The 23,212-nt window shown below is 59.5% G+C and overlaps 4 protein-coding genes across 6 annotated transcripts; 3 read left to right on the top strand and 1 right to left on the bottom strand.

The window, feature by feature from the left end:
* Positions 1-1,098: 1,098 nt before the first annotated feature.
* Positions 1,099-7,422, top strand: TBL3 (transducin beta like 3). Of its 2 annotated transcripts, XM_070413272.1 has the most exons (22): positions 1,099-1,203; positions 2,630-2,681; positions 2,772-2,867; positions 2,955-3,002; positions 3,115-3,256; positions 3,343-3,427; positions 3,511-3,681; positions 3,765-3,840; positions 3,922-4,015; positions 4,102-4,283; positions 4,372-4,513; positions 4,593-4,651; positions 4,737-4,840; positions 5,376-5,523; positions 5,602-5,832; positions 5,923-5,993; positions 6,079-6,235; positions 6,314-6,372; positions 6,645-6,748; positions 6,837-6,908; positions 6,995-7,153; positions 7,244-7,422. In XM_070413272.1, the coding sequence occupies exons 1-22, from the start codon at positions 1,163-1,165 to the stop codon at positions 7,348-7,350; spliced, it is 2,400 nt and encodes a 799-aa protein (XP_070269373.1). In that variant the 5' UTR covers positions 1,099-1,162; the 3' UTR covers positions 7,351-7,422. The 2 variants fall into 2 exon arrangements, 1 of the variants encoding a protein (XP_070269373.1); XR_011471287.1 differs by lacking the exons at positions 6,314-6,372; positions 7,244-7,422 and having other exon boundaries at positions 6,995-7,081.
* NOXO1 (NADPH oxidase organizer 1) lies at positions 7,371-10,796 on the bottom strand. Of its 2 annotated transcripts, XM_070413274.1 has the most exons (8): positions 9,753-10,796; positions 9,568-9,648; positions 9,334-9,409; positions 9,045-9,225; positions 8,719-8,900; positions 8,512-8,625; positions 8,097-8,214; positions 7,371-8,008 (listed from the first exon to the last, which is right to left on the bottom strand). In XM_070413274.1, the coding sequence occupies exons 1-8, from the start codon at positions 9,816-9,818 to the stop codon at positions 7,741-7,743; spliced, it is 1,086 nt and encodes a 361-aa protein (XP_070269375.1). In that variant the 5' UTR covers positions 9,819-10,796; the 3' UTR covers positions 7,371-7,740. The 2 variants fall into 2 exon arrangements, with proteins under 2 accessions (XP_070269375.1, XP_070269374.1); XM_070413273.1 differs by having other exon boundaries at positions 9,045-9,409.
* A 1,211-nt stretch (positions 10,797-12,007) lies between these two features.
* GFER (growth factor, augmenter of liver regeneration) lies at positions 12,008-15,024 on the top strand. Its single transcript, XM_070413276.1, has 3 exons — positions 12,008-12,789; positions 13,128-13,324; positions 14,009-15,024. The coding sequence occupies exons 1-3, from the start codon at positions 12,307-12,309 to the stop codon at positions 14,169-14,171; spliced, it is 843 nt and encodes a 280-aa protein (XP_070269377.1). The 5' UTR covers positions 12,008-12,306; the 3' UTR covers positions 14,172-15,024.
* A 2,696-nt stretch (positions 15,025-17,720) lies between these two features.
* Positions 17,721-22,006, top strand: SYNGR3 (synaptogyrin 3). The gene is made up of 4 exons (XM_070411600.1): positions 17,721-18,140; positions 19,916-20,153; positions 20,383-20,525; positions 20,602-22,006. The coding sequence occupies exons 1-4, from the start codon at positions 18,042-18,044 to the stop codon at positions 20,809-20,811; spliced, it is 690 nt and encodes a 229-aa protein (XP_070267701.1). The 5' UTR covers positions 17,721-18,041; the 3' UTR covers positions 20,812-22,006.
* Positions 22,007-23,212: the final 1,206 nt, after the last annotated feature.

Raw genomic sequence — 23,212 nt, 5'->3', positions numbered from 1 at the left:
CTCATCACAGTGACTCACAGTGAATCCCCATTATCTCCGACCTCCTCCCCTTATAAATCTCCCTGCTCACTCCCTGAAGCTACCTTGGCTTCAATTGCTCCTCCTAACGCCAGCCCTGTGCAGAGGCTGTTCCTTAGCCGGAAGCACTGTTCTAGATAACCACAGGGCTCCCTGCTCCACCCACTTTAGGGTTCTGCTCAGGGGTCACCTTCTCCATGAAGCCTCCTCCACAACCCCATGTACAGCTGCACTCCCTGCCCTGGCTGGGTATCTCAGCTGGTTAGTGTCATCTGAATATGCAAAGGTTGCGGGTTCGATTCCTAGTCAAGGCCAGATAGAAAGATGACATATTATAGAAGAAACCTATATAATTATCCAGTAAAACTTTATTATCCAACGTCATACCAATACCTTCAATAAAAAATAAAATAGCCGAAACCGGTTTGGCTCGGTGGATGGAGGAGCGTCCGGCTGCGGACTGAAGGGTCCTGGGTTCGATTCCGGCCAGGGGCACGTACCTGGGTTGCGGGCACATCCCCAGTGGCAGATGTGCAGGAGGCAGCTGATCGATGTTTCTCATCGATGTTTCTGACTATCTCTCTCCCTTCCTCTCTGTAAAAAAATCAGTAAAATATATTTTTTTTAAAGTACATTTAAAAAAAATAAATAAAATAAAATAGCCCTCACTGGTTGGCTCAGTGGATAGAGCGGCGGACTGAAGGGTCCCAGGTTCGATTCGGGCCAAGGGCATGTACCTTGGTTGTGGGCACATCCCCGGTGGGGGGTGTGCAGGAGGCAGCTGATCGATGTTTCTCTGTCATCAATGTTTCTAACTCTCTATGCCTCTCCCTTCCTCTCTGTAAAAAATCAATAAAATATATTTTTTTAAAAATAAATAAAATAGAATAAAATGCCAGCTACCTAGTGAACGCAGTCTGTGCCATCCCACCGGCCCCAGCCGGAGTACAACCCAACTTCCAGGCCGGAAACGCCTCTGCCAGCTTCCGCTTCCTGACGCTGCAGCCACTGCCACCGGCGCGGATCGCACGGTCGTAATGACGTCACAGTAGAGACGCGCGGTGACGCCAGTGAAGCGCGCCGGCAGGACGGAGAGGCGCTCGGGTCTCCCCCACGCGGCGGCGGCTGCTGCGGCGGCAGCGACATGGAGGAGCCTGCGGCCGGACTGAGCCGCTTCAAGGCCAAGTGAGCGGGTCACGGGCTGTGGGCGCCGCCGGGGAGGGAGCCGGGGTCGCGGCCGGAGTAGCGCAGGCGCCCGCCGCGGGTCGGATGTGCATTCGGGTGGGGAGGCGATGGGGACTGTGGACGGACCGGTCCGCGGGGGCGTGGAGGCTGTAGCAATAGTATAAGGTGGGAGAGCCAGCAATGGCTGCTCGCGGGGAGGGGGCCTGGGCCCGGGCAGGTTATTAAATTAGGAGCCCGTTTGGGAGGGGACGAGAGGTCCTAGAGAAGGAGGAGGGGACGGACTGAACACAAAGGGAGGCTGGTCCTGGATGGGAGCGGACCTCTGACACCCTCGGGTAGCGGAGAACCGCCACCTTTGGGTCAGGCGGCTGGGGCTTTCACCTGCTGTCCCTCTCCTCCAGGGAGCAGGAGGGCAGGGCAGGAGATGGGCCGTCAGCAGTGGTCTAGAAGCCCCGAGTCCCGTGCTTTTTCCCAAGCCTCTGCTGAACATCTCAATGCTCAGTGTCCGGAAAGGGACAGGCTCCGCCGCGCCCTTTGGAGCGCAGTTTGATGGGATAAGGGTTTCAGGCAAATCATTGTCCTCAGTGGCTGTGACAGGCACTAGCAGAAGAAGCCCGAGTGCATGGTCTACGGGTTGGGGGTTGGAGGCTTTGTTTCATCTTGGCAATAGGCTTACCCCAGTGGATTAGTCAGGGGCCATTGAAAACTGGCAAGAGAGGTCCAGGCCACCCACAGGGAACAGCCTGGTCGAAACAGGAAAGGTTAGCAGTGGCCCCTTTGGGCAGTGTCTTGGAAACATGTGAGGAGAGGAGTGGATTTTAAGGCAGAGTTATGTTCTAATTGGCCCTTTTGGCAGCAGGGTTTGAGAGAGTGGGTGGGCGGCTGGTGAAGAGGCTGCAGCATCTCTCCAGAGGGGGCGGTGCAGTGACCTGGACCAGCATGGAGGCAGCGGAGCAGGGTGGAATAGGACTGCTTGGGGACTGAGATGCAGGCCAGGCTGGGGAAGGAGGAAGGGTTGGGGAAGCCTTCAGGCTGGACCTCAGGGATGGTGTTGAGTGTGTTACCCTGGGCCGGTACTCAGGCCTGGCCTCCCATGGCCAGCAGGGGGCCCCCAAGGCCTGGCCTGATCTGCACTGGGGAGTCTCTGGGAAGACGGGACTGTTTGGACAGCATATGCTGTTGTGGGACCCTCTGTGGATCAGCAACCCAGCTCAGGGTCTCAAATAATCTGTAACGGGGATACCAACACCCACCTCACAACAGTGAAAAGAACTCATCACCGCCAGTACCCCATCCCTGCTGCTGTCCAGGGGCTGTCACAAGGACCTATTGGGTTGACCTCTGGGAGTGCACCCAGCACAGGGCTTGGCACTGGGGACCAAGGGGTGGGTGATTCACTCACTCTCTTTCTCTGTCCACCCTCCAGCTATGCTGTCGAGCGCAAGATCGAGCCTTTCTACAAGGGCGGGAAGGTGCAGGTACCAGCTCGGGGGGGAGAGAGGAGCAGCGTGGTGGGGCAGGCAGGGATTGCAGGGTGTTATCTTGGCTGAGACCCCCTCTGTCCCCAGCTGGACCAGACTGGGCAGTACCTCTTCTGTGTCTGTGGTACCAAAGTCAACATCCTGGAAGTGGCCTCAGGGGCCATCCTGCAGAGCCTGGAGCAGGTGAGGGCAGGGAGAGCCAGGGTTAGGGACTGGTGTGGAAAAGCAGCCTATTCTCATGGCATTCTGTGCGCCCACTCTTGCCCCTAGGAGGACCAGGAGGACATTACTGCCTTTGATCTCAGCCCTGATGATGAGGTATGTGGGGCAGGGACAGGAGGTGGGTTCTAGTACTTGAGTCCATGAGGATGGGCGGCCTTGCCTCTACCCTCCACCCCCCACCCCCCAGGTAAACTACATCCTCCCCTAGGTGCTAGTGACAGCCAGTAGGGCACTGCTGCTGGCTCATTGGGCCTGGCGAGAGGGCAGAGTCATCCGCCTGTGGAAAGCGATCCACACAGCCCCTGTGGCCACCATGGCCTTCGATCCCACCTCCACACTGCTGGCCACAGGTAGGGCCCCAGCAAGTGGATGGGCCGGCTGGCGGGCACGGGGCTTGGGACACACCAGCCCCCTCACCTCAAACACATTTCCACAGGCGGCTGTGATGGGGCTGTGCGTGTCTGGGACATTGTGCGGCACTATGGGACACACCACTTCCGGGGCTCGCCAGGTGTCGTGCAGTGAGTAGGGACAGCAGAGCCTGGGTGAGTGGGGCATCACACTGGGAAGGCACCACTCACCTGCCGCACCTACCTACCTGCAGTTTGGTGGCCTTCCACCCGGACCCCGCACGCCTGCTGCTCTTCTCCTCAGCCACAGACGCCGCCATCCGCATATGGTCGCTACAGGACCAGTCGTGCCTGGCTGTACTGACTGCCCACTACAGCGCTGTCACCTCTCTTACCTTTAGTGCTGATGGCCACACCATGGTCAGGTCAGTAACCAGCTACCCAGGTCTTAGCAGGCGGGGAGGGCCATGGCTGAGATCTGGGAACTGAGGTGGCTGTTTTCCCCCAGCTCGGGCCGGGACAAGATCTGCATTGTCTGGGACCTGCGGAGCCACCAGGCCCTGAGGACCATCCCTGTGTTTGAGGTGGGGCACCCGGGGGGTCAGGGCCAGTGAGTGGGTTAGGGCTGGGACTGGGGCTGCCACCTCTGACCTGCTCCTCCGCAGAGTGTGGAGGCCGCCGTGCTGTTGCCAGAGGAGCTGGCACCCCAGCTGGGTGTGAAGTCCACGGGCCTGCACTTCCTGACAGCTGGCAACCAAGGTGTGTGGGGCCAGGCCAGGGCGGGCAGCAGGGACTCCGGGTGGCCCACAGACCTGTGAGTCCCAGCAGCCTCTGTCCCCGCATAGGTGTGCTGCGCGTGTGGGAGGCGGCCTCGGGGCAATGTGTCCACACACAGCAGCCGTTGTCAGGCCCTGGGCGGGAGCTGACCCACTGCGCCCTGGTCCGAGCTGCTGGCCTGCTCCTCAGTGTCACCGCTGACCACAACCTTGTGCTCTATGAAGCACATTCTCTGAAGCTGCAGAAACAAGTGAGCACTGCCCCCTGGTCAACCCTCGGTCTGGGGATGTAGACCCTCTTCTCACCTGAGCCCTGGCTTGTGTCCCTCCACCCTGCAGTTTGCCGGCTACAGCGAGGAGGTGTTGGATGTCCGGTTCCTTGGGCCTGAGGACTCGCACATTGTCGTGGCCTCCAATAGCCCCTGCCTGAAAGTATTTGAGCTACAGACATCCGCCTGCCAGATTCTCCATGGCCACACAGGTGAGGGTGCCAGGCCGACGCTCCTGGGACCCTTTCCCTTAATTGATCTCTGACCGTTCTCCTTCCACTTTTCTTTCAGATATTGTCCTTGCCCTGGATGTGTTTCGGAAGGGGTGGCTCTTTGCCAGCTGTGCCAAGGTGAGGTACCCCAAGAGGTGTGGAGGTATAGGTCCCCAGTGGGAAAGTCTGGCCCAGCCCCTGTCCTCACCCCTCCCGTCCCCAGGACCAGAGCATTCGCGTCTGGAGGATGAACAAGGCTGGCGAAGTGACCTGTGTAGCTCAAGGCTCTGGGCACACACACAGCGTGGGCACCATCTGCTGCTCTAGGTAGTGGGCCAGGGCTGGGATGCAGAGTGTCACAGATGTGGAGACCTAGGCCCTGCTGCTGATGGAATCCCAGCTCAGGGAGACGGAGAGGGGAAGGTGGTGCCTTTGACCTTGCTCTTTTAAACTTCAACCTAGGGATCTAGAGTAACAAACGAAGCACCCCAGGTGCCATTGTTGGATGGGGTTTTCCTAGGAAGTGGCCTTGGAGCTGGGTGGATGAAAGGGGTAGGATGTTGGAGCAGAGAGAAAGACACTGAACAAGTCCAGGTTGAGAAGGCGCTCCCTGCATTTAGGGCTGGGGTCCCATTATTGGGACAAAGTCACCTGGGGTGGCGGCACCAAGGGTAGGCAGTGTGGGTTTGAAGTGCAGGCAAGTGGTCTCAGAGATGTGTTTGGGTAACTCAGGCCATCTGCCTTCTGGAACAGCCCCTCTGATCTGGACCATAGTCCTGCAGGCCTGAGCTGTGGTGCACTGGCAGACAGGGCTGGCAAAGGCTCATCAGGCGTCTTTCCCTGCCCCCCAATTGGGCTTTAGGCTGAAGGAGACCTTCTTGGTGACGGGCAGCCAGGACTGCACTGTGAAGCTGTGGCCCATCCCCAAAGTCCTGCTGTCCAAGAGCATAGCCCCAGACAGTGGCCCTGTTCTCCTACAGGCCCAGGCGACACAACGCTGCCACGACAAGGTGAGCACACAGGTGGCAGTGTGGCAGGGCCCTCACTGGGATAGGGGTGTCTGAGCTGCTACCTGTTGCCATCACTAGGACATCAACAGTGTAGCTGTTGCTCCCAATGACAAGCTGCTGGCCACAGGCTCACAGGACCGCACAGCCAAGCTCTGGGCCCTGCCACAGTGCCAACTGCTGGGTGTCTTCTCAGGCCACCGGCGTGGCCTCTGGTGTGTCCAGTTCTCACCTATGGACCAGGTGCTGGCCACTGCCTCAGCTGATGGCACTGTCAAGCTCTGGGCATTGCAGGACTTCAGCTGCCTTAAGGTAAGCTGCCCCCACCCCAGGCCCGGCCCCCACCCCAGTCCTGGTCCCTACCTGATCCTGTCTCATACCCTCCCCGTCCCAACCCTGCAGACTTTCGAGGGGCATGATGCTTCTGTGTTGAAGGTGGCCTTTGTGAGCCGTGGTACACAGCTGCTGTCCAGGTGACTGGGCTGGGGACGGGGCTGGGGTTGTGGTGAGCTGGGAGACAGGTCCCAGTGCTAAGCCCCCTCCCAATCCCAAACCCAGCGGCTCTGATGGGCTCGTGAAGCTCTGGACCATCAAGAACAATGAGTGCGTGAGGACGCTGGACGCCCACCAGGACAAGGTCTGGGGGCTTCACTGCAGCCAGCTGGACGACCGTGCTCTTACTGGCGCCAGTGACTCCTGTGTCGTCCTCTGGAAGGTGTGTGGGCATTGGTGCAGTGGGCGAAGAGTGGGCAGGGCAGCCTGAGGTTCCACTCTGACCCCAGTCTGACCCCAGGATGTTACCGAGATGGAGCAGGTAGAGGAGCTGGCCAAGCGGGAGGAGCAGGTGGTCAAGTAAGTCTGAGGGTCCCACCCAGCCTCCTTGTGAGTGCCACCCATATGGCTGCGCCTCCCATGCATCAGCATCACCCTCCCCTCGGGGTAGGGTATGTTAGCATCACCCCTGCTTTGTGACATGGGGAAACTGAGGCTCGGAGCAGTGACACAGGTTACCACCAGTGAGTGCTCAGGCCTGGTCTGCTGACTCCTAAGCCAGCCCCCTGATGGCTCTGCCTTCAGCCCCGGCCCTAGCCCTGTGGCCCTGTCCTCCCTCCTTTCCCCGCCAGGCAGCAAGAATTGGACAACCTGCTCCAGGAGAAGCGGTACCTGCGGGCGCTGGGCCTGGCCATCTCCCTGGACCGGCCCCATACTGTGCTGACTGTTATCCAGGGTCAGTGCTGCCTCAGGGGTAGAGGGGGAAGGAGGGTCCTCAGGTCTGTCCTGCTCCTTCCCTGGGGCTTATCTTCCTCCTCCCGCAGCCATCCGGAGGGACCCTGAGGCCTTCGAGAAACTGGAAGCCACCGTGCTCCGACTTCGGCGAGACCAGAAAGGTTCGGGACAGGAGGGTAGGGGCTGGACAATGCCTGATAGGAGTGGGGTGGCCAGCAGGCAGGTCTGACCGTCCTGTCACCCTCAGAGGCCTTGCTGCGCTTCTGTGTCACGTGGAACACCAACTCGCGGCATTGCCACGAAGCCCAGGCCGTGCTGAGTGTGCTCCTGCGGCACGAGGCCCCCGAAGAGCTGCTGACCTACGAAGGTGTGCGGGCCTCGCTCGAGGCCCTGCTGCCCTACACAGGTACATGGACACAGCCCTGGTGGGGTAGGGAGTGGCCTGGCCGGGCTCCGTGGACCCCCCCGCCCCCCTGACATCCTCTGTCACCCCCAGAGCGGCACTTCCAGCGGCTCAGTCGGACCCTGCAGGCAGCCACCTTCCTAGACTTCTTGTGGCACAACATGAAGCTGCCCACCCTCCCTGCCCCCTCTGCCCTCTGAAACACCAGAAGGTTTTTTGTTTGTTTGTTTTTTATTTTTGTTTTTTGTTGAAACACCAGAGTTTTTATCCCAGTTTCCTCTGTCGGTTTGGTTTTGTCTCACCCCAGGTCCCAGGCTACAACCTTGGCCAAACACCACCCCTGTGCATGGGCCTGTGCAGTCCAACAGGCCCTGCCCCTCAGCGTGGACACTGAGTGTGGGTTAATCAGATCTTCACTCAGAGGAAATGGGAGAGTGTAGCTTCCTGGCCCTGCCAGCCAGAGAGTCCCACCCTCCCCCTGCCCTGGGGGCGGTGTGGCTGCCATCAGTCTTTCCCCGGGGTCTGGAGCCTCTGGCCGGGCCGCTCCAGCTGTGGGGTACACAGCACTCTCCATGCAGTTCCACACACCCTCAAGGATGTCCCTGACTCCGTGGGTCCCTCCCCAGTGCCCTACGGGTGATGGTGCAGCAGCGGCTCTGAATGGCACTCAGCAGGGGGCGGGCTGGCACAGTAGGAGGAAGTGTCATGACCTGGGGGGACTCAGGGGAGCTTTGGGCCTCCCCTGCCCTGTTCTCTCCACCCTCTGCCCCAGAAGTGAACCCTGGTCCATTCAGGAGCGTGCCGAGCCCATCTGCCTGCAGTAACACAGAGGGGAGAAGGCCTGTGCGGCCACCGAACCTGCAAGGAGGGCAGAGTTTGGTCAGCACTTGGCCCTGCCCTCCCAGCCCCGTTGGACTCTGTCCCCCTCCCCCCACCAAAGCCCCACCTGCACAGCCACCAGCCGCGGTCCGACATTTCCAGCACGTGCACTCTTGCCCCCGCAGGCACTGACAGCTCGTCGGCCCGGCTGCCTTCGTAGGCTTGGGAAGCACAGAACTGGGAGCCTGGGAGTGGGCACTCGGTGGTTACCACAGGGCTTCCATCTCCTTCCCCTCATCGATCTCTCACTGAATCCCCCTTCCAGGCTCTCCCTCTCTGTGTCTCTGCTAATGCCAGGGACCATTCCAAACCCCCTGGGGCTCAAGCCCACTATGGGGCCCGAGTACCTGCTAGGGGACTGCTGCCACCACCTAGTCTTTCCACGGCATCTCACCCTTGGGTCAGGTGCTTTCTGTCCCCTAGCCTTGCTGCTCACTGCCCAGCCGTGGTGGGGGGCATGGGGAGGGGATGAGTCTCATTACCACTACTCCTTAAGGGCTGCCTCCCGTCTTGTCCTTGGCCCAGGGCCACCTCCTCCAAGTAGGGAGCAGGAAACCATGCTGTCTGCTGGTCTTCATTAGCCACCAGCCACCAACCTGTACACAGAAGGTGGGCAGGGGTTCAGGTCCCCCGCATGCTGGGATCCTGGCTGCAGCAGGTCAAGCCCCCAGACTCCTGCCCAGCCCCACCTGAGGGGTGTCGCAGCAGCACGTCTAGGGCCTCCTGGGCCTGCGCATGGAAGGGTTGGCCCCGTGTATCCTGGGTACTGAAGGGCTGCAGACAGTGCAGGCGCAGAGCCTCCAGGCTGCCTATGGCAAGACTGCCCACAGGGCGGGGTGGGGGCTCTTCCAGGATGGGCAGGATCACCAGGCTGGAAAGGGTGGTCGCAAGAGAGAGGGGTGTGGGGATGGGCTGCCACGCTTCACCCGGCCTTGTACTGCCTGGGCCCTTTCCCCACCACTCGGCCCCCACCGCCCAAATGCTTCCCTCAGGGAGTTAGGGGCGGGTTAGGCACCTGCCAAGTGGTAGTGAAGGCTCCAGGTCCTGGAGCTGTGGCTCGAAGAAGGCGGTGAGTAACGGCCCCCTGGATACTTGCTCTGCCTCCAGCAGCGCCCGAGAATAGGCCTCCAGTAACTGCAGGCGAGCCAGGCCACGGCCTTTGCGCCCCCCACGCGCCAACAGTGATGTAGATGCGTCTATGGGCACCACAGGGGACAGACCATGGGACCCCACCCCAGGGCTCCCATCGCCAGGTTGCTGCTCCTGCCCCCCTCTTACCCCTCCCAGAATCCCTGGTGCCTGACCTGGAAGTTTGGGGAGAACTCGGTCGGATCTCCGCAGCAGGCCTGCCTCCACCGGGAAGGTCTCCTTGAGGATCTTCTAAGGGAGAGAACCGGCATATCAGTCTTTGAGAGCTCACTGGGTTACCTTGGGAGGGTGGGGGGATCTCGCTGGGATCGTGGGGGCTAGAAGCCAACACGGGGGTGAGGGCAGGCATGGTGGGGCTGTTGCTCGGAGGAAGTCCCAGGTTCACTCACATGGAGCTTCTTAAACTCATCCCAGCTCCTCCGCACCAAGGTGTTGCTGTCATCCGACCAGCACACAGAGAAGGCGAACATCTGTTGGGAGGAAAGGCTGGGGCACCTGGGAGGGTCTGGACCCTGAACTTCCTACCTCCTTCCCTCCCTAGTTCCTCCTAAGGTCCACAGGGACCAGCACTTACTTGGAGCTTCTCTGTCTGCACCAGAGCTGCTGCACGGACTGACACTGGGTGCCGAGGGCCCACCATAGCTGTGGTCTCACGGGCCCAGGTCCTGGCTTCTGGAGTCAGCAGCGTATTCTGTCAGAGTGGCAGAATATCCCGCGGGCTCCCTAGCTGCACAGGGACTGGAGGTGCTTCTGGGCACCCGGAAAGACTGGTTGGAATTCCCCTGATGCCTCAGACCTGCCAGGGGCATTCCCGCACTGCCCTCCCCCTGTCCTTAGCTTCCTCATTGGGCCTCCAACCGAAAATCTGGATGGAGGAGCAGGAGCACAGGACTTGGCGAGTAGGAGGGGGAGCACAGAGGCGGTGGAGGGGCTGGGACTGCTGCCCTGGGAGGTGGAGAAGGCAGAGCCCATCAAAGTGCCGCTAGGCCTGGCCCACCCTCCCTGCTCTCCCAGTCCCGCATAATGCTGGGGTTGGCGAGAGCCTCCTGCAAGGCGTGCCCCCTGCATCGCCTTTGAACTTGCCTGGACAGCTAACACAATTGTCATCAGGAACGGCTTAATCCTCACCTGGGAGGGAAGATTTTTTAATGTCCCCAAGTCACAAAGGAGGAAATTTGTATTAAGTGAATAATGCCAGTTTTTCCGTATGTGTTGGGGAGGGTCGGATCTCACAGGCTCACCCCAGAGGTTTCCCTCCCTGTGGTGGTCCATCCATCTCTACAGTCACTGGCACTTGGGGGTGCGGGGGGTGACTAGGATTGTTTTGAGAGTTGCCTCTAAATTTATAATTGATTACAAGTTACTGCAAACACAGCCTCTGAGATCAGGAGTGACCATTCCCCCACTGGGATGGTGAGAAGACCCTGTAGTCTCCCGAGGATGTGCCCAGGTACCCCACAATTCCGGGCTGCTTCCTTTCTTTCAGGGGAGATTTCTGGAGCTGCATCTAACCTTGGGGCACAGTGTTTCTCCTGCTGTTGAGGCCACCAGCTCTGTGTTGGGACCCCACCCCAAACCCCTCAGGGAGGAGTCGGTGTCTAGGGCATCCCTCCAGGAAACCACGTGGCCTGGACAAAGGGCTTTTGTGTGTCCCTCCAGCGGCTCTCTCTGAAGCTTTCAAACCTTCACTGGTCTTGGCCTGGACAGTGAACACCTGCTGCATGGGCCTGATTTTAGAATGCCTTTAGCCCAACTCCCTCACTCTCCCCGATCTCAGTGGGGGCTGTGCTGAGGGCGTCTGGCCTGGCAGCGTCAGGTAGGAACAGACCCTGCTCCCTGGGAGACAAAGGACAGAGGCTAGGGAAGGGCCAGTTTACTAACAGCCAGGGACCTAGAAGGCTGCTGAGGCCTCCTCAACTAACCCACTGAGAGCCCCCTGCTTCCACACTCCCCACAACCCTGGATCCTTCCCACTCTTCCCCTCTCCATAGCCCCTACCCTTATCTCTCACCTGGGCAACTACAAGTCCCCCACCCCACCCCCCACTTAATGCCCATGTTCCTTACTTGCTCCCATGAAATTGACTCTCCAGAGAAATCTTTGCAAAACAGAAATGGGATCAGGTAGAGGTAGCCCTACCCAAAACTGCCCAGTACCTTCCCACAGCTCTCAGAATAAATTCCCAGTTCCCAAGGCAGCTGACAAGGTCCTTGGCGGGCCCTTGCCCACCTCTGGATTTTTCCCCAGGTCCTGTCCCCCCGCCTTTCAGCCTATTCACGAGGCTGAGACCTCCCACCTCCAGCCTTGTCCTTGACTGCCCCCTTCAGCTGATTCCGTATCTTTCAGGCCTCTGCATAAGGGTCACCTTCTCAAGGAGGCCACCTGCATTTACCACGCCCTGTTATGGCCCCCTCCGCACCATAGTTTGTAAGTGAACATTTATTAGTGTAACTCCCCCCCCCCCCTCCACCCCGTCCCCGTCTTGACCACTGGGACTAGGAGGTCAGGGTTGGGTCTTGCTACCCCCCTGCCCAGCGCCTGGAATAGTGCTTGGAAGAGACACTACACAAATATTTGCGGAATGACTGTACGTAGGGAAGAAGAGTTCTCTGCGGCCCCTGCTTCCTGGTTTTAATTCCTTCCCGCAACTGGAGGATCTGGGGGCCGCCGGATTCGCGCAGAAGCTCAGAGGCGCGCCGCCTCCGTTGCAGGCACAGCCCCCGGGACCTCCCCCTGGTGCACTCCGCCCCCTGCGCCCAGGCCCCGCCCTACGTTGCCATAGCGCCGCGTAGCCCGCTGGGGGGCGTACCCCCAGTTGAAGGCTCAGTGCGTGGCCACAGGCACGCGGGACCGTCAGAGGGAGCGATGGTGGCGTTGAGAGTCGCAAGACGGACTTGGACTCGGCAGTCCGAGTCCAGGGCGCGGCCGCGGCGCACCTTCCACACACGCTGCTCTTCTGCTGGAGGTAGCGGGAGCCTCGCCATGGACCTCGCCAGCCGGGCTCGGGCCGCGGAACAAGGCCCAGGGGCGTGGGCAGCCCCCGGGCCTCTGGCCCAGCCTCCGCCCGGGCCCGGGAATCCGGCGGGTCCTTGACCCGAACCTCAGCCTCACGCTCTGCCTCCTCCCGGATGCGGGCCCGGCTCCCCGCCCCGCCCCCGCGCCCGGCTCCTCCTCCCCGCCGGACTCCGGCCCCGGCCCCAGCCCCAACCCGGCCTCCGCGCCCGAGCCTGCGGCGTGCGCGCCGGGTGCCTGTGGCCGCGCCTGGTGGGCTGCGCGCGCGCGGGTCTGAGGCCGACTCGGAGGCCCCGCTGAGGCCGAGCTGGCCCGGCAGGCACTGCGCGGGCAACATGGCGGCGCCCAGCGAACGGGGGCGCTTCGGGGTCGGGAACCTCTTCTCCTTCCTGCCCGGCGGCGCGCGCTCCGAAGCCATGGAGGACCTGGTGACGGATGCGCGCGGCCGGGGCTCGGGACGGAGAGACTCCGCCGCCGCCTCGGCCCCTTCTCCAACCCTGGCACCGACCCCCGAGCCTCAGGTCTCCGAGGACAGTTCCCGGAGACGGCACTGCCGGGCCTGCGTGGACTTCAAGTCGTGGATGCGGACGCAGCAGAAGGTGCAGATGCCGGGAGTGGGGGTGGGGGGCGCCACCTCTCCTCCGAGGCTCGCGAGCCCTGCCCACCCCTAGCCCCGGCCCGCACACGACTCCCCTTCCCGCCCGCCGCCCCCCCCCGCCCGCGTTCTCAGGCTCCCGGGCCGGCCTCCCGACCCCACAGGCCTATGCCTGATGGATTTGCGCCCCCCGGGTTGGCTGTGCCTGAACCTTGCCCCCAAGGTAGGCCCGGATCCGCGCAGGACTAACGTTTGGAGCCTGGGCCTCCAGCCGGGGAGGGGAAAAGGGGAGCGTCATAGGCTTCTGGTCCGCGGAGACTGACCCTTCGCCTCCTTCCGCAGCGGGGCAGCAAATTTAGGGAAGATTGTCCTCCGGATCGTGAGGAACTGGGCCGCCACAGCTGGGCCGTCCTACACACCCTGGCCGCCTACTACCCCGACCTGCCCACCCCAGAACAGCAGCAAGACATGGCCCAACTCATACATTTATTTTCCAAATTTTACCCATGTGAGGAGTGTGCAGAAGACATAAGGAAGAGGTAAGTTACTCTGTACCGCCTGCAAGCAGCAGAGCATCCCACCTGGAGCCTGGGCCGGGCCCTTGACGATGTCATAAAGGAGCGCCTCAGAGAAATAGGTGCAGAAATGGCAGAGAATTGCCAAGAGCAGGGACAAAACAGTGGGGATTGCATCAGCCATCTTTCTACTCAAAGGGCAAGCAGCCTGGGGCCGTCTGACACCCATAGGCCTTTCTGGATGTGGGGGGTAAGGCAGCCCTTGCCTTTTGAAGCCTGGGCAGTTAAAAAACGGTCTCCTGCTGAGCGGAGGCACCAGGGCCCCACATGCTGAGAAACTGGTCTGGCTGATAGGTAAGCCTTTGTGCAGGCCCCACCCTTTCCACACTGCTTGGGGCCAGGGAAGCTGGGTGAGGCTTCCTGATTGTTATGAGGTTGTAAAGTTGCCTGATCTGAGTTAATGTCTTGCCCTGGGCTCTTGTGAGGGTTTATCAAGCTCCCCACGTGAGGTTTTGAGCAGGTTTTGAGCAGGCCGAGGAGTCCACCAAGCCTGGACACTATGGGGTCAGCCCTGTTCTGGGAATTACTGTCTCTCAGAACATGAGATACACCTGGGTGTAGCTTACAGCAGCATCCCATCGCTCTCTGAATTGAGCAGGTGGACCACTGCCCGTCCTCATTCTCCATGTGCTTCCCCCCGCCCCACAGGATATATAGGAACCAGCCAGACACGCGCACACGGGCATCTTTCACCCAGTGGCTGTGCCGCCTGCACAACGAGGTGAACCGAAAGCTAGGCAAGCCGGACTTCGACTGCTCTAAAGTGGATGAGCGCTGGCGTGATGGTTGGAAGGACGGCTCCTGCGACTAGAGGGGGGCCAGCTAGAGCCCATGGGGGCTGCCTGGCTAGAGAGGGGCAGGGCAATCATTAAAGTGCATCGTAGCGCTCTCTAAAGTGGCAGAGCCAGAGCCTGTTGTGTTTCAGTTGGGTGTTCCCCAGCCACTTCCCATGGGGCCCTTTCCTTCTCAGGGTGCTTGCTGATGGCACCCTGATGGCCTCCTCCTCAGCTGAGGTCCTGTGGGGCTGCAGGTGAAGGAGTAGGAACAGCCTAGGCTGTCCCCTCCCCCCTCTTTTTAATAAAAAGTTTTTATTGATTTTTAGAGGCATAGAGAGATAGAAACATCGAAACGTCCATCAGCTGCCTCCTGCACGCCCCCTACTGGGGATTGAGCCTGCAACCAGGATGTGCCCTGGCCAGGAATCAACTGGTGACCTCTTGGTTCATGGTTGATGTTCAACCACTGAGCAACACTGGCCAGGCTAGGCTGTCGCTTTTTTCAGGGTGTGGCCTCCTGCCCATCTCACACCCTGGTGCCCACTTCCCCACACAGGAAGGTGATAGGCTTGGCTGGCCTCTTCTGTCCCACAAAATCCTTGAGACCAGGCCATTGTCTCCCCACTGTGGCTAGAGACAGCCGCAGTGCCTGTAGCCTCAGAGGCTGTGTGCTGTTTGCCCCTCAGGAAAGAGGCCTGAGGCTAAGCTTTCCGCCCTGCTCAGTGCCTACAGGGAGGGAAAGTGCAGGCATGGCTCTCCTCTGAGGGTCACCGACACCAGCTCCTTTTCTGCTCAGCACATGGCCTTCCCTAGCAGTACAAGGCTCCTTGGGGTCAGCTTCCTTGGAACTCGAGACAGAAATAAAATGCTGGAGAAGTGACTTGAAAACCTGCCTTCAGTGTGTTTGCTGGGACTTTCAGTGATGGACGGGGCCTACCCTCACTCCTCTGGTCAGCTGCTTCCTCCTGTCCAGACTCTGGCTCTTTAGAAAGAGAGGTCCCAAGACAAGAGTGGGCCAGGATATCCCAGGAACAGCAAGGAGGCGGAATTTCTGGAGCTGAGGGAGGGTTAAAGAGGTGAAGGGGAGTCAGCGTGAAGTCTTCAAGGCCCCAGCAAGGACATGGTTTTAACTCCCAGCTTCTGTGACAGGAAGGTCTTGGAGGATTTGGAGCTGAAGAATGGTGAGATGTTACTTCGGAAAGTTTCCTCTGAGCTGGGGTGAGGCAGGCATGGGTGGAAGCAGGGAGAGCAGGCACCCATGTGGCAGCTGAGGGGGAAGCTGGCCTCAGGGTGGATGGAAGAGGATGCCAGATATATTCTGAAAGTACAGAAGAGGAAGAGCCAAAAGTGACTGGGGTTTTGGCCCACGAAGCTGGGAGGATGGAGCTGCTCTTTGTATCAGTGAGATGAAGAAGGCTGTGAGGAGAGCAGGTTTGGGGGTGACCTGGACCTAGCTTTTGAACCTTTCTGATCTGCTCAGCCATACCTGCTCCCAAGCCTTGGCTCCCAGCAAGAATGTCCCAGCAATAGTGTGTCCCATCCTGTAGTCATAAAGCTCTGGTCTCCTCTGTCCCCCATGTTTCAGCCTCCTCACCACCTTCACCTGACCTGTTCTCCCAGGGGTGCTGGCTTCCACAACATACTACCCAGGTGACACAAAGAAATAGGTGGGGACTTGTCAGCAGATAAGTTCTCTTCTCCTTGATGGACTGGCCCCAGCACATCTCTGGCCTATCCTGAGTAGCCTGTGAGCCACTGTGGTCAGTTCAAGAACATACTGCCTATATCTGCTCTCTCCTTGCTTCATTTCCCTTACTCCCTAACGCGCTTTCCTGAAGTTTCATCCCCTAATAAAACTCTTAAACTTTGCCACAGACTTTTCCAGGGCAACCAGGTGAAGACAAGTGGGGCTCTAGTCCAAGAGAAGGTTCTAGCTGGAGCTGTCAGCACAGTCCAATAGCATAGAGGAGAAGAGCCATGATCATGTCCGGGGCCTCTAAGGATCACAGGTTGGACAAGAGGAGGAAACCTGAATGGGGGACAAGGAAGGGCCTGTAAAGTAAGAGGCACATGAGGAGAAGGTGACATTCATTTGAAGCCTTGCTAGGAGGGTGGGGACCTCAGTGTCTGAATTGCCCTGTAAAGGGAGCAGTGACATGGGGACAGCTGGAGGGGCAATGGGGTCAAGAGTTGATGTTTTTTAATATAGAAGAAAGTGCAGCATGTTTGGGTGTTGATGCAAATGATTAAGGGGCAAATGGATGGTGTAAGAGACCAAGACGGGGAACAGTTGCTGACAGGTGAGAAGTAGTAGGACTGGATGCAGTTTCATGCACTTGACAGAAGACAGGTGGGCAACACCTCTGGCCACACCTGCCCTGGGATAGGTTTCCCAGGAGGCTGGGCCAGGCACCACCCTCTGTCCACACAGATGCTTTGACAGAGACCTGGATTCGAGTCCCAGTTCTTCACTTTCTATGATCCAGAACTCAATCAATCTGCCTATTTACCACCTGAGAAGTGGGGGTGATGATAGTTTCTACCCCAACAGGTCATTGTGAAGTACTTAGCACTGTAAATGCTCAACAAATGCAAACTTGTCTTATCATTGCCTAGATCAGCGGTCGCCAACCTTTTGGACCTCAGGGACCACCAGTGGTCTTCGGATAGAAACATGGGAGTCATCCGGGCTCCTGCTGGGCTGGGCTGGAAGGAACCTGAAGGAAGGGACACTAACGGGGGCCCTGGGATCTATGGAAAAGACCCAGGGGTGGTACGGGGCTGGGAGGTCCCAGTTCAGCCAAACTCCCATCTCTGATGGTTCTCCCTGCTCCTTGGCCCCAAACGAAATATGTCAGTCACAAGTCAGTCCAGGAAACCCAGGCGTGGAAGGCTCAGAACCACCTTGGAATGACACCTGGCCACCCACAGGAAAGGAGCAGAGATGCCCCAGCTCCCACTTATTTTTTAAAATAAACAATTGGTGGTTTTTTTATAAAAAAACAAAAACATTTTATTGATTTTTTACAGAGGAAGGGAGAGGCATAGAGAGAAACATGGATCAGCTGCCTCCGGCACACCCCCTACTAGGGATGCGCCCACAACCAAGGTACATGCCCTTAACTGGAATTGAACCTGAGACCCTTCAGTCTGCAGGCCGACGCTCTATCCACTGAGCCAAACCTGTCAGGGCCCCAACTCCCACTTATACTGGCCTGTGGGCTTTGCCCACCTGGACAAGTGCCCCTGGGAGCAGAGACCATCCTCTCTCCATGTCAGCTGGCTAGGACCCTCTGAAGGAGAAGCTAGGGTGCAGTATGTGTGTGTCCGGGAGCGACTCATGGGGGGAAAGGCCCCAGTGACCAACCTTTGGTTTGCAGGGGACCAAGGCCAGGGAGCCCTGTTCCTATTTCCTGAGGGGGAAAGACACTAGAGCCATCTGGCCTCAGTTACACATTCATGAAAGGGCCCTGCTCAGAGGAGAGGCAGGGGGTCAGGTGCCCTCTGTCCATCTGCCCGGATACAGCAAAGGCGGAGCCCGGTGCCCGCCTGCACTGCTGACGCCTTGTGAGGGGCGGTGAGGGCCCAGCTCCTTAGCCCTGCCCCCTGATCGGGATCTGGTGAGTCCATCTTGGACCCGGGTCATGCAGCTGAGGGCTGGGGGTGGAAGGAGAGCAGACGGGAGGGACCAGAGGGCTCCAGCCTGGTGCGTGGACCAGTGAGGGGGTGCGGGCTCGGCCCCGCCCCGCGCGTCCCCGCCGCGGCCAGTGCGCGCTCCCGGGAGGCAGCGGAGGCAGCGGCAGCTCCAGCAGCGTTCGCAGCAGCCCCGGGCTATCTTGGGCAGGGCCGGCCGGCGGACAGACTGACAGAGGGCGCCAGGGGTGCGCGGCCCGCTGGGGCCAGCCATGGAAGGAGCTTCGTTTGGCGCGGGCCTTGCGGGGGCCGCCGTAGACCCCGTGAGCTTCGCGAAGCGGCCCCAGACCCTGCTGCGGGTCGTGTCCTGGGTGAGTGGCCACTGTCCCGGTACCTGATCCCACCCCGTCCCTCGCCCTCACCCTCTTCCTCGCTGTCCCCTCCCTCGCGGGCCGCAGGTTGGGGTGACATCACCGTGCTGGGCGCGCCCACCTGGAGCGGGGGAGGGGCTGCCGGCGACAGCCTGGGACCTTGAGAGGTCACTTCCCGCCGTCCCCCACCCCCAATTCCTCCGTAGGTCGAATGGTCCCCTTCTTAAGCCCTCGCTCCGTTTTTCCTGTTCTCATGACCTAGAAGCAAGCACAGGGGTGGGGACGGGATTCACGGAGGGGCTCCGGGAGCTGAATCTGGCACAGCCCCCTTCCCCGCCCCCCTCCCGCTTCTCCTGCACACACACCCTCCAGGCTCCTTAAAGGGAGCTGGCCCTTCCCAGGCCCCCCAGTTGCAACTGTGTGTGTGGGGGGGTTGATCAGGGATCCTCTGGGTGGGGCAGCCAGATGGGGCTCTACTTTGGGATGGTTGACTGGTGGTGGTGTGGGAGGGGCAGATTTTAGGGGCAGTCTAGCTGATTGGGGCGTCCCTAGGCTTGGTGGCCTGCTCCTCCTTAATACTTCTCCAGGTAGGAGAGATGGGAGGCGAGGTGCCGAGTTCTGGGTTTTGTCCAGCCAGTAACGGCTGGTAGCTACGTACTCGATGGTCTTGAGTAGGGCGGTGCCCAGTGTAGGGCAGGGGGAGTGACTCTGGCCAGACCAGGATACAGGAACCCTACCTTCAGGTCCCAGCTCTGGTTCCACTTGTGTACCACTCCGGGGGGGGGGGGGGGGGGGGGGGAGTCCAAATCCTGCACCTTCGTTTCCCTCTTGACTCTATCTCCAGGAAGTAGGGTGGGAAAGGAGAGAGATGAAGTTGAAACTGGAGATCTTTTTTTAGAAACAGGCTTGCCCAGAGCTAAAAGAGCTGCATCTGGCTTAAAAGGATCATGGTCTAGAATTTAAAAATAAAATGAAATGAAATGACTGTGTTCCACCTCCTACCTGCCTTCCAGCCCTCGTGGGGACAGAGCGCTGACGTTGAACTGAACCCCAGAGGTCAATCCTCTCGCCTTTTGAGCCCAAACACACAGTCATGTGGGGTCATCAGCACTTGAGTGCCCACCAAGTGTAGGATGCTGGATGGACATGATTTCTCCGTCCCCAACACCCCATTAGCTGGGCCTGTCCATCATGTATGATATGCTAACGGACAGGGCCACACGGCTTCTATATGCCGAGGGCGGGCAGGTTCCGTTCCTTGGAGTGTCCCTCTGCTGTGCCCCTGCCCCCTGGCCTCTCTCTCCTGGCTCCAGCCCTGCCTCCCCCAGGCTCGAGCCTGGACTCACACTCCGGAGGCTCCTGCTCCCACCTCTGGCGTGGCCCCCACGGTGCACAAGACCCAGCTCCAATGTCAGCCCCTGCTCTTACCAGCAATGCGACCTCGGACAAATCACGTCACCTGTTGGAGCCCCAATTTCCTCGTCCTTAAAGGGAGTAAGAACAACGAAGGGCACCTTCGTGTTTTTCTAGGAGGATTCTATGAGCGAACACGCATAAAGCAGCAGTTTTAGGCACCGTGTCTGGGCATAGGGATGCTCACTACACGGTACCCGCGGTCCATGATGACTAAATGCCGGAGGGAGGTCTGAAGGGAAGGGTGCCGCAGCCCCTCACCCAGAGACGCACCCGGTGCCGCCAGGGAGCGCAGGGACAGACCCAGGGCGTGGCCGCGCGGCTGGGCCACCCCCGGGCCTGAGCACCCCCCGCGCCCGCAGGTGTTCGCCATCGCCGTCTTCGGGCCCATCGTCAACGAGGGCTACGTGAACTCCGACGACGGCCCGGAGCTGCGCTGCGTCTTCAACGGGAACGCAGGCGCCTGTCGCTTCGGCGTCACGCTCGGCCTCGGCGCCTTCCTCGCCTGCGCCGCCTTCCTGCTGCTGGACCTGCGCTTCCAGCAGATCAGCAGCGTCCGCGACCGGCGCCGCGCGGTGCTGCTGGACCTGGGCTTCTCAGGTGGGCGGGGCCGAGCCCGAGGCGGCTCGCGCGGGCGGTGCGGGCTTCGGGCTTCGGGGGCGGGGCGTGCGGTGCGGTGCGGTGCGGTGCGGCGCGTGTCGGGGGCTGATGGGAAAGGAGCGGGTCCGCGGGGCTTCCGTGCGCCCTGACGCCCGCCCGCTCCCAGAGTGGTCCGATGGAGTCCCCCGGGGGCGCTCCCCTAACCCTACCGCCGCCCGCCCGCCCGCAGGGCTCTGGTCCTTCTTGTGGTTCGTGGGCTTCTGCTTCCTCACCAACCAGTGGCAGCGCACGGCGCCCGGGCCGGCCACCACGCAGGCGGGAGACGCAGCGCGGGCCGCCATCGCCTTCAGCTTCTTCTCCATCCTCAGTTGGGTGAGTGCGCCCTGCGGGCGGTGAGGGCCGGGGCCAGGCCGGTGTCCGCTCTAGCTGACTTCAGGCTCCTCTTCAGGTGGCGCTCACCCTGAAGGCCCTGCACCGGTTCCGTCTAGGCACCGACATGTCGATCTTTGCCACCGAACAGCTGGGCACCGGGGCGGGCCAGGACTACCCTGGCTACCCAGTGGGCAGCGGTGTGGAGGGCACCGAGACCTACCAGAGCCCGCCCTTCACCGAGACCCTGGACACCAGCCCCAAAGGATACCAGGTGCCCGCCTACTAGTGGCTGGCAAACCCAGACCAGGGCTGGAAGGCTGCTCCACCGATGCCAGGCCCGAGGCCTCCTGGGACCTCCCTCAGGTCCTCCTGGCCCAACTCCAGGGGTGGAGGGGTGGCCACTGTGGGCCCTCTGGGGCCAAGAGAGGGTAGCCCCCAGGGTACCTGGGCTGTACCCCCCAAGTTCCTCCAGTACCTTTAATCTCCAGCCTCCAGTGGATCAGCCTGGGCAGGGGGCCCTTCCCCTCATGAGGCAGCCAGCCCGGGGCCCACCTGTCCACTCTGGCATCAGGGATCCAGCTGCCCTCCATTGCCAGGTGCAGAGTCTGTCCCAGACTGGGGGCAGGAATACTGCCCCCACCCCCATGCCATGACCCAGGGAGCATGGCCACTGCTCCCCCTCCCATGTCCCCATGGGTAGTGACAGTCCTTGTTCCTGTCCTGTTGGTTCACCCTGTGGGGCCATGTGCTCTGTCTGGAGCCTCCTTCCATTTCCTGTCACCTGCTCGCTAGAGTAGCCTGGCCCTCTCCATGTTGTGATTGTGGTCAAGTTTTCAAGTTTCAACTGATAGTTTCCCACAGGCAGCCCCTCTCTGTGGTTCCTGCTGCTCAACCCAGCCCCTCCATGTGTTGGCCCAGGCCTCTTCCTGGGTGTGGGTGATTCTGGCCAGGGAAGGCACAAGATGGCTATAGGCTGGGCACCAACCCTCTCCCAGCCCTTCAGTAAGGGCGGCTAGGGACACCTGCGTGCCTGGCAAGACAAGCCTCGAGGACAGAGGCTCCATGGTGCCCTGGAGACAGCCATTCCATGCAAACCCCTTTACCTTAGCTTCCTGAACCAGTCCTTCAGCTCCCTACCCTGCACCCCATTTTAAGGCCCAAGTTAAGGTTGAGGTCCCTCTGCATAGCTGACTACTCATGCATTGCTCTAAGCTGGCTTTTCACATTAAATCAGATGTGGTTGCCACATTTCATTCTTACAGAGAGATGCCTCTGGAGTTGCAGTTGAATGACAACCCTGTACATTGTAGTATAGATCAATTATGTGTGGATATTTAAGTGAACATGTTTACAATTTTTTGTATATATGGATCTCTCCCTCCCTCCTCTGAAAGAACAATCCGTGATTGTGTATTTTCAGTGTCCCATGTTCCAACTGCAACTTCTTTACAATAAAAAATAAATGAGTTTACTGTGCCATAGACACTCTTGGACTTAATCCTATCCCTGCCCCTCGTGGTAGCAAAAAGGCTGGGCTCTGAAGGGCACCAGGGCCCAGAATCTAGGAAGGAGCAGGGAGGTGGAGGCCAGGCTGACCTGCATATTCTGGGGGTTCCAGGTCCATCAGCCCTTCACCACACATCACACTGGTTTAGAACTGGATTGTTCAGAGCAGGCTCTCTGAAATGCTGGGGGGAATCCCCATCTCTTTTATTTCTTTTACTAGAGGCCCGGTGCACGAAATTTGTGCACTCAGGGGAGCGGGGGCCCTTAGCCCGGCCTGCACCCTCTCACAGTCCGGGAGCACTCGGGGGATGTCTGACTGATGGCTTAGGCCCACTTCCACTGTGGCACATTAGCACGGAGGCTGGAGAGTCTCCCACCACTGCTGTTGTGCTTGCCAGCCATGAACCTGGCTTCTGGCTGAGCGGTGCTCCCCCTGTGGGAGCGCACTGACCACCAGGGGGCAGCTCCTATGTTGAGCATCTGCCCCCTGTGTTGAGCATCTGCCCCCTGGTGGTCAAGTGAGCATCATAGCAACTGGTCCAACAGTCGGACACTTAGCATATTAGGCTTTTATTATATAGGATGATGATACTAGCAGGAGTACTAAATATTTCTTGTGGGAGTATATCTTTAGAATATCTTTCATCAGTGGATGGATGTCAACTTTGAATCTTTATGTTATTCCTATGTTTTGTTTTATGTTTTTACTAGAGTCCTGGCACATGAAATTCATGTGTGGGTATGGTCCCTAGGCCTGGCCTGAGATCAGGGCCATCTTTCCTGGCTGCTGGCAGCCGGCCCCGCCCACCACTACCACCCACCCCCGGTTCCCCATTCACCATTGGGCAATCAGAGCCTGCTGGCCGGGGTGGGGGGGAAGGAACCAATGGTTGGTCGGCAGGCCCTGATTAGGCAATTGGGGTCTGCAGGCTGGGGGCAGCTCCTGTGTTGAGCATGGGCCCCCTGGTGGTCAGTGTGCATCATAGTAACCAGTCATTTTGCTGTTTGGTCTATTTGCATATTACCCTTTTTTTTTTTTTTTTTTTTTAATATATTTTATTGATTTTTTACAGAGAGGAAGGGAGAGAGAGAGAGAGTTAGAAACATCGATGAGAGAGAAACATCGACCAGCTGCCTCCTGCACATCTCCCACTGGGGATGTGCCCACAACCCAGGTACAT

The sequence above is a fragment of the Myotis yumanensis genome, unplaced genomic scaffold (genome assembly GCF_028538775.1).
Source record: "Myotis yumanensis isolate MYYU_CA2020_CCGP unplaced genomic scaffold, mMyoYum1.0.hap1 SCAF_4, whole genome shotgun sequence".
Lineage (NCBI taxonomy): Eukaryota > Metazoa > Chordata > Mammalia > Chiroptera > Vespertilionidae > Myotis > Myotis yumanensis.
Note: the sequence above shows the minus strand (reverse complement) of the source record. Positions and strands in the feature narration are given on the sequence as shown.